The 17,361-nt window shown below is 39.6% G+C and overlaps 1 protein-coding gene and 1 long non-coding RNA gene across 6 annotated transcripts; one reads left to right on the top strand and one right to left on the bottom strand.

The window, feature by feature from the left end:
• Positions 1-2,217: 2,217 nt before the first annotated feature.
• On the top strand, positions 2,218-15,513 carry PYROXD1 (pyridine nucleotide-disulphide oxidoreductase domain 1). Of its 2 annotated transcripts, none has more exons than XR_014944438.1 (12): positions 2,218-2,320; positions 3,764-3,844; positions 5,716-5,835; positions 6,900-7,028; positions 8,094-8,167; positions 9,111-9,271; positions 9,890-9,993; positions 11,338-11,467; positions 12,117-12,252; positions 12,776-12,898; positions 13,157-13,294; positions 13,726-15,513. XR_014944438.1 is itself a non-coding variant. In XM_015868339.3 (12 exons), exons 1-12 carry the CDS (start codon positions 2,240-2,242, stop codon positions 13,972-13,974), a joined length of 1,503 nt encoding a protein of 500 aa, XP_015723825.2. In that variant the 5' UTR covers positions 2,218-2,239; the 3' UTR covers positions 13,975-15,513. The 2 variants fall into 2 exon arrangements, 1 of the variants encoding a protein (XP_015723825.2); XM_015868339.3 differs by having other exon boundaries at positions 12,140-12,252.
• Positions 9,839-17,204, bottom strand: LOC146762469 (uncharacterized). Of its 4 annotated transcripts, none has more exons than XR_014944442.1 (4): positions 17,139-17,204; positions 16,603-16,708; positions 16,084-16,163; positions 9,839-9,975 (listed from the first exon to the last, which is right to left on the bottom strand). It is a non-coding gene; the product is annotated as an uncharacterized LOC146762469 (long non-coding RNA). The 4 variants fall into 4 exon arrangements; XR_014944441.1 differs by lacking the exon at positions 9,839-9,975 and adding an exon at positions 15,698-15,790; XR_014944443.1 differs by lacking the exon at positions 16,603-16,708.
• Between the last annotated feature and the right edge of the window lie 157 nt (positions 17,205-17,361).

The following is a 17,361-nucleotide window of genomic DNA, read 5'->3' as shown; positions in this document are numbered from 1 at the left end:
GGGAGCTGGTAGAACCCAGAGAAAGGCTCCTGTCCCACCTAACTTGCTTGCATCTGTAAAATAGGTTCACAGTCCTCAACGCTGGAAAGGAGCCAGATGTGTCTATAAGCAAATATCTGATCCATTCAACTCTAAATCATGCAAAACCTTCAGGAAGAAGGAGCAGGTTACTACAGTGGGTGTGCACAGGGTGTACGGGCACCTCCACCTGTTGACCTGATCTATCAACTAGAGGTCTGTGCTGGCACAGGTTTTTTAGAGAGGCTGTGAAGTCATATCATTTGACATCTTTAGAAGCTGCCTGGACATGGTTCTGAGCAACCTGCTATGGGTGACCCTTCTTGAGCAGTGGTTTGGATCAGATGGACCCAGAGGTTCCTTCCAACTGTGAAGGAACCTCTTCATATTTTTTGTGAAGGCTTAAACAGTGACACAGGCACATGACGGGCTCACAGTGTCTCCTCAAAATATTAAAAGGCCTAGTTTAATAAATAATAAAACCTGCTTAATAGCAGTCATCTACTTGCATGGTGTCATGGAGTTATCAAAATCAATCTATGGTCTTACGTCCTCTCCTACTACTCTTACACATATGCACAAAGAAGCTTGACAAGAAGTTGCATGAATGCATTTGTGATAGGTTACTGATACTAAAGACATTCATTGTATTGTATTCATTGTATAAAGAAATTCATTGTATTCCCTATGTAAATTAAATGCGAACACATCTCAAAGTTTTCTGCATTTACCATCCCTGTGCTGTCAGTTAAGAACTAATGACTTTGTTCACTAATTGTGAATAAATCTTTTCAGTCTTAATTTGCCTCATTGTGTGAAATGGCTTTTTAGGTTTTTTCATTAATAGAAGCAATAACTTTTCTTAGTTTGCTCAAGCAAATCCTCTAGGTAAAATGAGTTCTCTTGTCATTTATCATAAACTGGAAATGAAATTCTCGGAGGGTATTCTTTTACTTGGTGACGCAAATCTGTCCAATTTTTTATTTTTTTTATTTTTTTTTTGCACTGTTTGGGTCAGGTCATTTACTCAAGTAATTTATAGTGGAATGGGATGTATTCAGAGAACAGAATCTAGTTTGTGATCAAAATGGTCAGCAATTGTCTGGACTGTGAAATTACCTCCAGTGCTACGTAAAAGTGCCTTTTTAAAAAAGACAAAATGGAAGTATTTGTAACTAACTACCATCAGGAAGTCGCTGTTTGGAGGACTGATTGATGTCCTGAGAGAAACAGAGTGCCTGAAAAGGCAGCAGCTTTGGAAGTGTCACTTCTGTGGTGTACACAATTAGTAACCTCATCTTTTCTTCCAAGAGGGAAAGAAATTAGAATTGTAAAACTGTATTAAAATGAACAGCAGACTTATATGCTGAAAAGTCCAAGATAAACTAGACCGCATGAGCTTGAATTCATTTCAAGTAAACCTTCAATACCTGAAGGGAACTTACTCCCAGGAGGGGAGTAAACTCTTCGAAAAGGCTGGTAATAGCAGGACTAGGGGAAATGGTTTTAAGTTGAAAGAGGGAAGATTTAGGTTGGATGTTAGGGGGAAGTTCTTCACTAGGAGAGTGGTTAGGCCCTGGAACAGGCTGCCCAGGGAGGTTGTGGATGCCCCGTCCTTGGAGGTGTTCAAGGCCAGGTTGGACGAGGCCCTGGGCAACCTGATCTAGTAAAGGTGTATGTTTGGTGGCCCTGCCAGGCAGGGGGGTTGGAACTACATGATCCTTGAGGTCCCTTCCAACCCGGGTCATTCTGTGTGATTCTGTGTGATTCTGTGTAAACCATTTACAACAATTGGCATTGCTGAGCAATTTACTTGACAAAAAAAAAAAAAGGAATAATAACCATCAAAGAAAACCAAAGTCAACTGCTCTCATCTGCAGAGAGCTAACTGCTTGTTTTCCCTCACCAGCCCCCTGCAGGACCCTTCTGGCTGTCTCCCTTCTGAGCAGCAGAGGATGCCTGCAGAGGACTGTTGCATGTTTGAATAGAGGACTAGTTGGCATTCATCTGATAGTCCTATATGAGGACACTTAATGACTTATATAACGATCTATCTCTATCACTCGCAAAGCCCGTCACAGTCCGGTCAAGATCAGAAGTCAGTGCCGAGCTGCTCCAGCTGAGGAAGTTTGGGTGCTACCACGCACCGTAGGCAGAGAGGCGCCGCTACCTTCCGCGTCTGGTCGAGGAAGCGGCAGCGTCTTCCTCCCTAGGCGAAAAAATGGCGGCTGCCCCCGGTAAGGCGCGGAGCCGCTTCGTGGTGGTGGGCGGAGGCATCGCCGGAGTTACCTGCGCCGAGAAGGTACGCACTGTGGGGCCGATGGCCGCCGGGTGCTTGCGCGCCCCCCGCCGGCTGGCGGTCCGTGTGTGGAGAGGGGATTGGGGTCCGTGTTTAATATAACTGAGTCGTATTCTCATAATATTGAGTCACAGAGTTACAGGGGTTGGAAGGGATCTCTAGAGATCATCCTGTCCAACTCCGGCCTAAAACACATCCCCACAGCAGGTTGCACAGGCAGGAATCCAGACGGGTGTTGAATATCTCCAGAGAAGGACACTCCACAGCCTCTCCGGGCAGCCTGTCCCTGTACTCCATCACTCTGACACTGAGGAACTTACAACCCTCATACAGACTTCTAAGGATAATCTCTTTCTCTTTCCAGATAGTATTGCAGGGGTTGAGATTCAGTGATTCCATCCTCATGTGCAGTGTTTTCTGTACACGTCTTTTCTGAGAGCAGCACATTAGTTGCCAAATTAGCGTATGTATTCATCAACCCCATCAAAAACGGCCTCGTGTGTTCTGGAAGAGTTTCTGTGCTGTGCTCTACATGCTGGCATGCATGAGATAATAAATCAGAAACACTGAATACAGTGTTTCTTAGTCTGGAGACTAACAAACTAAACTGTCTTTACTGTCGATATAAAGCATACACCTACAGTGGGTATGAAGTATGTATTAGGAAGTCATGCCATAAAGGGTGTATTACATGACATTTTTCACATATCCTCATGAAATGCATTTGTATTTTATGCCACAAGTGTGGCTATGTGGATCTCCCTTAAACCAACAACAAAGTTTTGGCACTTTGACCTTCAGGTTCTTCCCATCTGAAGTACCATAATAAATGCTCAGTTGCTCGTGTATAACACAGAACATGCTTCCTGGTGGTTTTTACAACCATACTGTTAATCTGTAGGATACCAGTGATAAGGAACCTGGGTTCTGCTGTGGCTGAGCAATGCAGCATTTAAGGTGGAAATGCTTTACTATCACTTGCAGCCTGTCTTGTACTGCATTGCTTAACAGTATTCTGAAGACAACCCAGTTATCATTCACTAAGTTACATTTAAAACAACCAATAGGAATCAGTATTTCCTCTGTCAAAACAGAGTCTGTTAAAAATTGTAACAAAATGAACAAAAATGCAGGGAATCTCCATAAATCGTGTGATAAGATTCTTCCAATAGCCAGCCTTTAGAATATAGCGAAAATATTCTTTTGAATAGTATTTCTTGTAGTGGCTGCGGTTGTTGAAGTAGTATGACATAAATCTCAGGTTTCCCGATTTGATTCGTTTCAGTTAATCCCTGTATTATTTTTCCATAGCCTTGAAACAGTGTTTACCTGACTCAGATTTACATAATGTAGTAACGTATATTACTTTACTCCAGTAATTTTGTTGTGTTTAATCCATTTCTGTTGCTGACTACTCACCCATCATGTTTTCTGTTTCTTTACAAGCTGGCCATGGACTTTCCGTCAGAAGACATTTTTTTAGTGACAGCTTCTCCAGTTATAAAAGCTGTTACAAACTTTAAACAGGTAAGAAGGCTTTAATTTTTGTTACAGTAAGACCTCTTCAAAAGACTGTACTTGTACAGATGATTTTAGAGTCAAATCTTGAAAGTGGTTATGCGTGTTATTTTGTAGTGTTTCATAATCACTAGTAAGTTCTCAGTGAATATATTCATAATATTAGTAAATTGCCCAGAATTCATGATGCAAAGCTGCAAGCCACCTAGACTAGCCCATAGGAAGTTAGGTTTTACCTCTTGGGGACGGTTACCGAATGTATGTCTTAGCTCAGAATGTAGCTGAGAAGGCCGAGAGCTCTTTGTGAGAATGTAATGTAACACCCAACTAATGAATCTCAAGCACAGATACAGGTTGGGCAGAGAGCAATGGGAGCAGCCCTGAGGAGAAGGATGTGGGAGTGTCAGCTGATGATTCAACATGAGCCAGCAGTGTGTACTTGCAGCCCAGAAGGCCAACTGTATCCTGGGTTGCATCAAGAGAAGTGTGACCAGCAGGTCGAGGGAGAGGATTCTGCCCATCGACTCGTGAGAGCAGTCTCATGAGACCCCAGCTGGAGTACTGTGTCCAGTTCTGGAGCCTCCAACACAAGAAGAACATCAGGCTGTTGGAGAGGAGGGCTGTGAAGATGATCAGAAGGCTGGAGTACCTTCTCTATATGGACAGGCTGAGAGAGCTGGGGGTCTTCAGCCTGGAGAAGAGAAGGCTGCAGGAGACCTTACCGCAACCTTCCAGTACCTGAAGGGGGCCTACAGGAAAGCAGAGGAGGGATCTTTTTTAAGGGCATGTAGCAACTGGATGAGGAGAAATAGCTTTAGAATGGAAGAGGGTAGATTTAGATTAGATATTAGGAAGAAATTATTTACTGTGAAGGTTGAGAGACAGTGGAACAGGTTGCCCAGTGAGGTTGTGGAAGTTTTGGCAAGTGAAGAGTAAGGGAATAACTAAAAACTGTTTGAAGGCAGCAGCATCTAAGTTAGGGACATACAGACCTAACTTCTCTGTGAATTGCAGAGGTGTCTAGTTCCTAGCTGTGCACCAGGCTGTTTGAAAACCCTATAAAGACAAAGGCCTGAAGGTACCTATGCAACTGTTTCCTTTCTGGAACAAACCTGAGTTCAACATAGCTTACTCAGGTGTTTTCCAAGTTCTGTTGTTTTGGGTTTTTTCACCACTCATCTGATAGTGACTACATATGCGCTGCTGAATACATGCTCTTGAGGAGCATGTTTTGCATAAACATTCATCTTGCACGCTTTGCTTACAAGTTCGACAAAGCACTTTTGTTGACATACAGACCAAGTACCTGCAACATGAGGTTTTTGAACTGTTAAATGATAGAAGAAAATGTCACCAGGTACTCACTTTTATGAGGGGAAAAACATTTATTTGAGGCAAAAGGGCTTCTATAATTATCAGTGCTATTTTGAACAAAACATTATTCTTCCAGAATACTTAAGAAAGATGCTTATATGGGGGACCGTGTAACATCAAGTTACATTATCAGAGTTTTACCAAACAGGTCAACAGGGTCTTAGAAACGCATCCAGTAAATTAAAAACGCAGTGTTGCTAAGTCTATTAATATATATAAGAAATAAAACATTATAGCAGTTAATGTATCCATCAGTGTAAATAGCTTTAAAATTTACGATTCTCTGTATTACTTTGATATTTTACCAAGGACATGCATAAAAGGGTTCTATCCATAAAACAGTACTTTTGGCAGTGACACACTGACGTAATTCAAGACAACATGAGCTTTATATTGTGACTTCTTTATTATAAATTTGCTTTATAAATTTTTATTTTTTTTACAAACTTCAAAAATTAAAATGAATAGATTATTTGTATTTTTAAATCTCTTTCTGCTTCTTCCAGGTCTCAAAAACACTTGAGGAATTTGATGTGGAAGAGCAACCAAGTTCTCTATTAGAACAACGGTATCCCAATATTAAAGTTATCCACTCTGCCGTAAAACAATTGAAAAGCGATGAGCATGTAAGATAGTGTTTTCTCCTTTTTACTTATGCATGTTTCTTGGAGGAAAAAAAAAAAAAAACCATCTCAAACATCTGAGAAACCATTGAATGATTTTGGCATGAAATTCTGCTCAGCAACATTCTGGTTATTAAAACGTAATTTAACAAAAATTACAAGAGAATACCTCTATAGCAGAAATGCTAATTCACAACCTGAACCAGCGATTGAGCACCTGGTGGGAAGGTGCTTATTTATATGGATTTTGAAGGCTCTTTTCCCTGTGTTATCTCAAAACAATCTTTAAAATCTCCCTTTGTGTAAAACCACTGTAAACTATTTGGCTTCTAGTTTGGAAAACATCAAGCAATACAATAAATTTAATGTGACTTTGCTGCAGTGTGCTTTTGCTTGTTTAGCACCTACCCCTTGTCTTTAACAAAGAACTAAATTTGCAGTCTTCCTAAACTTTATTCTGGGTAGTACCTAGTTAATACAAATCTGCAGTTATTTAAGGTAGGAAGAGTCAAAGAGTTTAGTGTCTGTCTCCAATTGTGTGTGATAGTTCATGTACTGAAGATCAAAAAAGGCCCAAAAATGTGTTGGTGTCATAAAGCTGTACTTATTTTTCCCTAATAAAACCAAAGATCTGGATTGAGGAGTGTTTAGCTCTTACAGCCATTTTACTACTATCTAGAAGTGCTATGAATGAGATTCTTAATTGCTGATATATAGTAGCGCATAGGTCAGCATCTGTTGCTGGGGTGGGGGGGACACTAACAGGTAGAAAACTGATTCTTTCAACACAGGTAGTGAGTACAGGGTGCCACCAAGAGGTAATATTTATATTTCATCAGTTTTAAGTGTACATGTTTCATTTCATAAGTACATAATTAGACCTGTAAGTCTATGGTGAGTGTAACACAAATGAAATGGCTCATAATGAGGGAGTGAAATCTTGCTCTTTTTAAGTAGCCAGTTCAGCCTTTTAATATCTGCAAAATACTATGACATCAAGAAAGAAAGAAGCCAGTGTTGTTTTATACGTGTCCAATTATTTCTTCTTTCCTCTTAATTTTTAACAGAAAATTTTCACTGAAGATGGGAGTGAATATACATATGAAAAGCTTTGCCTGTGTGCTGGAGCAAAACCTAAATTAATTTTTGAAGGAAGCCCATATGTGTTAGGAATTCGGGATACTGACAGTGCAAAGGTAAATGCACTTTGGACTTGCATGTGTGTAATATATTCATCTTTCTGATGGAAGCTGCTAAAAAATGGTTGCAGAATGAAATGGAGAATCATCAAATGCTGTTTATTATCTTATCTCCTTGAATAGAATATTTTCAATAGCAGAGAAAGCCTTCAGAAACGTCAAATAATTAGTTATTAAATTTATTAAGTTTATAGATGCCTCATAGATAGTGTTTCTAACAAAAGAGTCCAGAATAAAAAGTGTTCTTTGGCTTTCTGGGCAGAAGCCAACCTGAAAATACAGACAGGAAGTAGGAACTTCCCTGAAAAGGTGCATCCAGCACATTGTACAAAGGGCTGCTTCATACTGAGAGCCAACGATGGATGGACTATTTTTGGTTGTACAGAAGAGAATTGCTATTGTTATCCAGGATGTGGACTACAAGATGTTTTTGTGTGTTGCTGTTTGTTTTGGATATTAAAAACTTATCTGATATTACAAAATGAAGAAGAGAACTTAATACAGGAGTTGTATTGGCTTGTATTTCTTTTATTTCTCTCACTGCTAAGGTTGGATTCGGAGACTTAGTTCTTTCTGAAAACTTTTGGGGGCAAATAAAAATCACTTCTCAGATTTTCTATGGATCATTTATTTTGTTCCTGAATTCTAATCAGGAATTCTTACTTCCCTAAGTGTGTTTTTTTTTGCTCTTTTAATGTTGTGAAAATTATCTTGGAAATTATATAAACAGTGATAAAATTTTATTAATAGGTAATACAATGCTAATGTAATGGTCTCTGGGATACAAAGTTCTTATGGATTCAATTATGGGTTGTCAGTTTGGCTTAAGTGTAATTACTTAATCTTCTCCTGGCTCAGCTTGAGACTTACAAGGCTGCAGAAATAATGTCATCCCTTAACGTGATAGAACTTCATGGGTTTCATTGGCTTCTTTAACAGATTCTTAGCATAAGTAAACGTGTACAGTAGTTTGAGAAACTGGAACTAAAACCACTGAGAATTAAGTATTAGAAAGGATGTATTTTGTCAGTATTCCTTCAATTGTTTTCTTTTCTGACACAGGCTTTTCAGAAGAATTTGGCTCGAGCTGAGAGAATAGTAGTGGTTGGTAACGGTGGGATTGCACTTGAATTAGTGTAAGTCATCTGCTAAGTTATAAATTTACATATGTGAGTAAAATCTTTAATAGCTCAGAGCTCAATCTTGTGTGTCTAAGTTTGAAAGAAGGTTGACTTATAAAATTATAGCTCTTAAGGCATTTAGTAGAAAAATCAATAGAGAATTGTTTTTCAGTGTATAGCGGAGCATATTGTCACACAAAATTCAGAAGGCTTTATAAGAAGCTTTGACATACAGATACGAAAAGTACACAGCATTTTTCTAATTGGCACCAACAGATTTCTGTTTATGCTATTAACAGTGATATTTATGTTACAGAACTTCTCTACCTTCCAGAGATAGGAGGTGTGGTCCATACAGTCTGATAGATTGCAAAACCATTTGTATTATTATATCAATATTATATCAATATATCAATTATGAGGTCTTGTTTTTCATTGTAGGGAACTGTTCTTTTAATTGGACAGATGTAACCTTGATGCTGGTTGGACTTATCTTGAAGGTCTTTTCCAACCTAGATGATGTTATGGTTCTGTAAACTGTCCTCTGCATTGCAGTCAGTGTTCCACCTGACAGCATCTTTGATGGACAGGAACAGTTTCAAATACCAGTTGTCAGCAGTGGGTAGTCTGGACAAAATGAGTGGATTTTTTTCCTCCATTGTGAGGAATGGGAAATACTAAGCATTATTATTATGGACCTGATCTACCTGTACCTCCTGCCCTAACAACAGTTGAGTTTGTAGTCATGAGAATGGAGAAAGAAGAAAGGTGTGTCGTCTTACTTTTCTGGCTTCCTCATATAAATATGTAAAGGTTGTAGTGGACTTGATAGGTTTGGAAGTCTTGTTCCTTATTTCTAGCTTCTGGAATAGAACCTTGCATACTTATTGTGTTACTGAGAGCTGTAGTTCCTTTTTTGGGTGGTCTCTAATTTTATCCATTGTTTAAACGCCCACAGGTATGAAATTGAAGGCTGTGAAGTAATCTGGGCGATCAAAGACAAAGCTATTGGGAACACTTTTTTTGATGCAGGAGCAGCTGAATTTCTTATTCCAAAACTGACTGCTGAAAAACAAGAGACTCCAATTGAATGTAAAAGAACCAAGTATACAATGGAAGGTAGTATGTTTCAGTCTTCTAGCACTTTAGCAGCAGCATTTAACATTAAGAGTAGCCCTGAAAACAGTTGTTTTAGTAGTCTGTAAGTGCAGTTTACTATTATAAGCTGTTGGAGCCTTTCTAGCTTTTAAGAGCCCATGCTGATGCTTAGCAGTGGCGTGGTTGTTTCAGAGGTGAGTCCAGTAATAAAAGGCATAACACTGAAAGGTGTGAAATACTTGTTTGGGGTCTGATTTAGATATTAGGAGGAAGTTTTTCACACAGAGGGTGGTGATGCACTGGAACAGGTTGCCCAAGGAGGTTGTGGATGCCCCATGCCTGGAGGCATTCAAGGCCAGGCTGGATGTGGCTCTGGGCAGCCTTGCTATGATGCACATAGCAGGGGGGTTGAAACTAATGATCATCGTGGTCCTTTCCAACCCAGGCCATTCTATAATTCTGTGACTTGTCTATAAATTCATGATGTTTGGGACTTTGCCTTACCTTGTTGGTTATATATTTCTCCCCCTCTTTCTGCAACCAGATCGTATTCCTCGTGATTCATAATTCTTGATCTGAGTTCTGCAGGAATTGAAGTTTGTATGTGAAGTCTGATATTCTCTATCTCTCTGTCTTCAGGAAGTGAGAAAATAGAAAGGCCCATTGCAGCACCATCTGACAAAGTGGGCAGCGCGTTGGGTCCTGACTGGCATGAAGGCTTACAGCTGAAAGGAACCAAAGAGGTACGTTTGTGATCTTACTTAATTTGATTGTTGTTTAATGGTGATAAGCATTACAGAACTTTGATGATATTTAACTTTTAAGAGTGTTAGAACAAGAAAAATAAAATGTGCTTGAACTGGTTCTCTTATCAGAATTACACAGAAAACCATTTTAACAGAAATAGAATTGTTTTCTTTTTCAAGAGGGAGGGTGGCAAATCAAATCCACTGACGTGATTTCATCCATTTCCTATTCAGATTGAAACAAATGCTGGTTTGCACATCTCTTCAGGACTGGTGTCAATCCTAGCATTAGAAGTGGTACCTATGCTCTCTTCTAGCTGCGTTAGATATATTTTCCTATTGAAAAATAGGACAGTATAACTTGTAAAGAGATACAAGGTTATTATCCTTATCATAAGTTAATTTATGATAGAAAGTGGAAGGACTTAAAATCCTGCAGGACAGTGTATGGGAATGGTTGAGTCACAGCCTGATCCACTGATTGAGCACTTGGGGAAAGGACCGGGTCAGCACTGGGAGCACAGGTGAAGGCAACTCATCTGTGTGACTGGAAGAGGTGGAGCCTGGACGCACCTCTTAGACTTCATTTAAGGGCTGACTGCCACTGGGGAAGGTTCTCTGGTTAGGGATCCCTCCCTTGCAGAGTTTGCTCTGATAACCTAGATATTCAAAGACAGGTGAGCACTTTTCCCTTGTAACACTATTCCATTTACACCAGTCCCATGTTACTACATTCCTGTATCGCCTTCTGCTGTGACCTTTCTGATGATAAGAGAGAAATTTCTTTTTTCGGTTCTGTTAAGTTCTGTATTTCTCTCTTGTAATGCAAAAGCACCAGTACTTCTGTGCAAAGTTTCCTGATTTTGAAGAAAGTATGCAGAGGCAAGTTAATATTCATCTATTTAATAGAGGTACTGACGTTAGTGGGGACAGCTGGTGAGTAGAGTGTCTGCCCTGGGTTTACCCCCAGCAGATACCAGGAGGAGCCAGCCAGCAAGATGTTCACTTAACTCCCTTAGTACTATAGAACAACAGGAGACAGTACAGCACGGTCATTCACTGAAAGCAAGCAAGGAGACTTTTACAGCTGCAGTGCAATTTTTCACAAACGTTTCTTCTAGTTACATGTGGAAAGTAGAGGCAGGTTGCTCGTGTTCCCAAGCTAACGGGTTAGTCACCTGTTTATGCTGTGATCTGTAGTTGGCTAATATGCCGTGTGTTAGGATGGGGTGTGTGGTATTCTTTTTTTTTGTTCGGTAACACCTCAGTTTGAATGAAAGTCCGTTATTTGCTATAACATTGCTAATAATTTAATTAAAAACTTTGACATTCTTCCTTTAGTTTTCTCATAAAGTACATATTGAAATACTGTGTGAAGTAAAGAAAATACACTCACAGCAAGAATTCATACAACTGCAGCAGACTTCTTTGGCTTTTCCTAAAGAGGGGAAGAATGTAGAACCAGATGAAGGTAGGTGTGACAAAAAAACAAGTGCCAGTGCTGATTAGGAAAACGTGCTGATGTAATGATGTTGGAGTATGTTTGAGCTCGATTGCTTTGTTCTGAAGAAAATGTAGATTTGGAAGAACAGAGCTTTATTTCTGTAAATTAAATGGTGTTCTAGCAGTTTTCATAGATTCATAAATACTATGGGTTGGAAGAGACATTTAAGATCATCTGTTTCCAACCCCCTGCTATAGGCAGGGCCACTTCCCTCTAGGCCAGGTTGCTCAAAGCCTCATCCAGCCTGACCTTGAATGCCCCCATTTGTAGGAGTTGAGAGTTTATGGGCTGTGTTTAAATTACAAAGTGCTGTGAATCAGGCTTATTTTTCAACAGAGTCCCCTAAATATTGCGTGTAGGGTATTTGTTTCTGTGGTGGTTCAATAAAAGATTTGATTCAGGAGAATTCAGAGAAAGCTGCTAGTGGGACTGGGAGCTGAGCTCCAGATCTCATTTTCCAGTCCTGAATTAAATGAAGGAGTTTTATAGGTAATCTCTTTATTTGGAAAATACTCTTTCCTATCTAATCAACCAGATATCTCAAATTATTTTTCTTTTCATTTCACATCTTATTATAAAACATTATTAAATTATCTTCTGTTGGTTATATTCTCAGGGCAAAATTTTCCCCTTTTTCAGTTCTGTGGCCTGTATATGTGGAGTTAACTAATGGAAAAATTTATGGATGCAATTTCATTGTTAGTGCAACTGGAGTTGTGCCAAATGTGAAACCATTTCTTGATAGCAATAATGTAAGTATTTACTGATTTACTTCAAAGTTGAAGCTGCTTGGTTTTGGTGGTTTTTTTATTTCCTTTCTTCTTTATTAGTATGGGAAGATGAGCTCTTTTCAAGTGGTTTCTGTTTCTCACTGAGGTACAGCATCTCGAAATAAGGCCGGTATGCTGAGTTCTAAAATGCAGTACTGATCTGTTCTCACTCACAGTGAGAAGAAAGTGTGGGTTGGTAGGAAACTACTCGTGTGTGCTAACTTTGGTTTTGCTCATTTGAAGAGTTTGACAAGATTTAGGGTCAGTTCTGTGGGGGATTGGGTAGCGTTATAGTATGGCACAGTAGTTCTTCATATGTAAGTGATTGCAAAAAGTACTTTTAGATACTTTAGAGCATCTTACTGAGTATTGATCCATATCTTCAAATGATTAAGCAGAAATTTTGTAGTGGGGTCTGCCATTTTAAAAAGTAGCAAAAGAAATGACTGCTTAAGGAAAACTACTCAGTTAAAACGACTGTTTTCTGATCCATGCAAATCCTTAGTTTGCTATAGGTGAAGATGGAGGTCTTAAAGTAGATAAACACATGCACACCTCCCTGCCGGATATCTATGCAGCTGGGGATATCTGCACGGCGGCGTGGGAACCCAGCCCGGTGTGGCACCAGGTAAAACAAACAATAGAGCTGTGTGCTCAGTACGAACCTAATCTATGAAGTCAGATACACAGTTACTCAGATGTGAGGAAGAGTGTAATTGAGCAGGAAACCACTGAGTTAGTAGATAATCCTGGGCGTGCTGATAACAGATAACTTTATCTATGTGGCTGAAAGCCAAGCTGTTCATCTTTCTGACTATGATGAAAATATGTGGTATGCTTTCACTGCACATTGACATGCATCGTGTACCTTTTGTTTTCTTTTTAGATGAGACTATGGACTCAAGCTAGGCAGATGGGGTGGTATGCTGCAAAATGCATGGCAGCAGATGCTTCAGGGGAGTCTATTGATCTGGATTTCAGCTTTGAATTGTTTGCTCATGTAACCAAATTTTTCAATTACAAGGTAAGTATACTCTATCTGTTTTGAACTACTGAGTAACACGCGTTGCTTGTCTATATTCAATTGCTAATGCTGAACAGATGCTTTATTGATGAAACTGTTCTCTGTGTAAGTAGCTTAGATACTTTGTTAATATGACTGAATGCTGAACTGAAAGGAACAAAGGTATCTGTTTTATTTCATTAAGATTCTGTTTATGAAGAAATTCAGTACAATTCAGCATGGGAATTAGCTCATTATTCATTACAGTGTGTCATATTGCAAGCTAAAGGTTTTTAATTACACCATGGCTCCCAGAGCCAATGGAAGGCAGACTCTAGGGGCAAATCCTGTTTACATCTTTCTTTTGAAGCTTAGGAACATTAATGGTGAAAACACTAAGAGCCATTGCAATGTTCTTATTTATGAGTGGTCATTCTGTTTCCTTCTGCTAGGTGGTGGTTTTGGGAAAATTCAATGCTCAAGGCTTGGGTTTAGATCATGAACTAATGCTGAGATGTACCAAGGGACAAGAGTATGTTAAAGTGGTGATGCAGAATGGACGAATGATGGGAGCGGTGCTGATTGGTGAAACAGACTTGGAAGAAACTTTTGAGAACTTGATTTTAAATCAAATGGACCTTTCAGCCTATGGTGAAGATCTCCTGAATCCAGATATTGATATAGAAGATTATTTCGATTGAATGGAAACCAATTTCTATTTTGTATACAGTTTTAATACTGACTGTCTTATGAAGCATCTCCTGTGGATTACCAGAAAACAGGGATCAAGTGCAATTCCTTATTAAGGTCTTTGAGTTGATGTTGTCAAGTTAGTGAAAGGCAAATAATTATACTAAGTGTCTCATTTCCTCATGATAAAATCCAACTATTTAAGCTATTCCTTAACATTGTACTCTGTAGCATCATTTGTGGACACAAACTGTTTCATACTTGATTTTGATCTGCAATTGAGAGTTGCTATTTAAACTGGGAGCATTTCTTTGTATAAAGTTGGCATTACATACTGGGACTTCTCCCAGAATACCACTCTAATTATTTTGAAGAGAATGACTGTTCAATTCAATGAACTAATTCTATTTTTGGCAAAGCTTTCAAGTAACTGATGCATGAAAACTCTAAGCTTCGAGTCACGGAACCCTACCAGAAAAACAAAGGTGAAGAACTTTGTTTATTTGAATAATATGGGGTATTTTGTGTGTGTGAAGTTTTAAGTTGATCCATAGCTGAGTGCCTACCAAAATGCAGCAGATCAAGCATTCAAACACCTATGTGCCTAACTAGCTCTTGCAGTCAGCAGTAGCTGTGTCTATCCCCCAGTGTAGCACAGCTAATTGTATCTGCAGCCCCTCTGTGAGGGAAGTAGAAAGATCCTGTAGCTGAATGTTTCCTCAAGTCCATAAGGATTGCTGAGGAGAGATGGTGACCCATAACAGAATGCCACAGTTCAGTCAGGACGATGGTACGGGTCACTGCATTCCCATGTTAGTGAAGTTAGGCTTGAGAAGACAAAGGCTCCCTGGCACTCCGTTATATAATGAAGAAGTTAAGAGTTGAGCAAATAGAACAATACTGACACACTTTAAGAATTGATTTCAGAAAGTTGTTATGTAAACACACATCGGATTAAGGAAAGCAGAAGTGGGAAGAAAGCTTGTAGTAAGCCCACTACTGCAGAAATAACAGAAGCTCTTAACCTACCCCAACATTTGTCTGAGCTAAAAAGTATCAGTTTTTTGTCTTCAAGAGCTATTTCATGTTGTCTGTAAAACAGTGCTAAGCTTTATAAGGAAACAGCTCTAAACAAGAAGTTAAGCTAAGCTGAATGTTTTGTTTTCAAACTAGATATTGCTGGTGGTAACAATGTACCTGTACAGTGACCACTTGCATTTAAAGCCAGCCTAAAACCAGAAATTTGTGATCAAAGCTGCAAGCACAGTTCAGCCTCAGGCATAAAAGCCTGTGAGTGAAAGGCCAACTGCTGTAGGTTCCGTAAGTACAGGTAAGAGGAGAACGGTCACATGGGCTCTATACATTGAGTTCAGTTTCAAAGGAGTTGATGAAAGTAATATCCTGGTTGTTGAGTTTATCCAGCACCAATTTGTAATCCTGGTATTTGTGAGTCAATGTATGAGGACTGCTGTCAAAGTAAAGCTTATTGTACATTGGCCTATAATGTCGGAGACAGATATTGGTGATAGGGCAGTAAAAGTTAAACCTTCCCCACAGTATTCTGTTACATTTTGTTCCAGATGGCAGCAGACACAAGCATCTGACATGAAAGTGCATGTGAAGCCAAGGTTTCCCACTGAATTCCACCATATAGGGAAAAAAAAAGTGGTATCCAGTGACATCCATGGGTGCTTGCTGAATGTTTACAGAGACCAAACAGTGGCTGTGAGCACAGGGAGGCAGCGGGTGGTGCGTTTCAGCAATGGCAACAGCAGGCATAGGGGCTGGTGCGGTTTTTATGAGGGTCATCCAGGTTCTTGTTCATCACTAGGGAAAAAGAATGGTGGGGACTATGTTTATAAACAGTGTTTAGTAGCTGATAGAGCAAATTCTCAAACAGTGTTAGTGTGTTGTTTGAATTTATCATGATTTTTGTGGAAATAAATAGTAGGTGATACTTTTGGAGCACCTTACCTACAGTAGATCAATATACATCCACGTTCTAGTGGAGAAAGGGGAAATCCAGAACTCTTGGTCAAGGGAAGGACTAAATTTCACTTAAAAAAAGCTACAGTGCCAAGGCTTACAAGCTGATGGGAGCATAGCATTTACTTATTTACCTCTCAGGTGGAGTCCTCCAGGTGACTGAGGAAAAGGCATTGTCACACCCATTTTTAAGAAGGATAGAAAAAAGGATGACCTAGAGAGATACAAACATATTAGCTTCACCTTTGTGCCAGGGAAGATTATGGAGTAGATCCTCCTAGAAGCCATGTGAGGGCATGTGAAGGGAGATGGAGGTGATATTGAATAAGCGCATGGTTTCACCAAATGTAGTTCCTGCATGACCAGCCTTATAGCTTTTTTAGTGGCATAACTGAGTCAGTGGATAAGCCAAGAGCCACTGGTGTCAGCTGGAGCTGCAGTAAGGCCTTTGACAAGGTCCTTCAAACCATCCTTCTCTCCAAATTGGAAAGAATTTGGCAGGAGGACTGTTTGATGGTTATGAGACTATACCAAGAATGTGGTGGTCAGTGGTTCAGTGTCCAGATGGAGATGGGTGATGAGTGGTGTCCTTCTAAGGCTGGTTCTTTTTAACACCTTATCAGTGGCATCAACAGAATCAACTTGATACATACAGTATATTGAGTCCAGCAAAATGCTTCTAGGCTTTCCAGTTTGTTCCACATAAAGAGAAAATGGCTGGATGGTGTGGGAATGTTGTCATCTTGCTTTTGTCTTCACCTGATGGTAGAGTACAGCAGCAATGAGGCCTTACTGCTTACTTACTGCTTGAGTGCAGTAAGAGGCAGGACATGAGGTAAGAGACAAATTGCAATAGGAAATAAAAGCTCAAAGGAAGTTTCTTAATTGTTTGTTGTTGCTGTTGTAAGCTGGTAAAACACCAGAACAGGTGCTGAGAAGGGTTGTGATATCTCCATCCTTGGGGAGAAATGAAACTCAGTGAGATGTAGCCCAGAGCACACTGTTCTTACAGAACTGAACTTGAGCTTTGAGGTTGCATTGGACAATCTGGAAGTCCCCTTTCAGCATGTGTGATTCTGCAGCATTTCCTGCAGTAGTTACTATGAGCTACATTTTCTTAAGAGTTAGGAAAGGCAAAGTGACTACATACTTCCAATAGGTCAACAGCTATAATATGTAAGATACGCACCTATTATTTGATATCAAGCATTTTTCTCTTGACCAGAAGATTTTTGGATTTGAGGATTTTAAAGACTGTCATGGTTTTGTAATTTTGTAATTTTGCTATCAGTATTCCACATCATAACATCATGTCAAGTATGGATACTTCTGTTGAATGTGCAGTCCACAGAAGAAGACTACATATCCCAGAGAACAACAGGAGTAACAATAAGTCACGGGAGCAGGACTCT

Source organism: Coturnix japonica, chromosome 1 (assembly GCF_054131305.1).
Source record: "Coturnix japonica strain WE chromosome 1, WE-NBRP24, whole genome shotgun sequence".
In the NCBI taxonomy this organism is placed as follows: Eukaryota; Metazoa; Chordata; class Aves; order Galliformes; family Phasianidae; genus Coturnix; species Coturnix japonica.
This window is presented reverse-complemented; position numbering and strand designations above follow the sequence as displayed.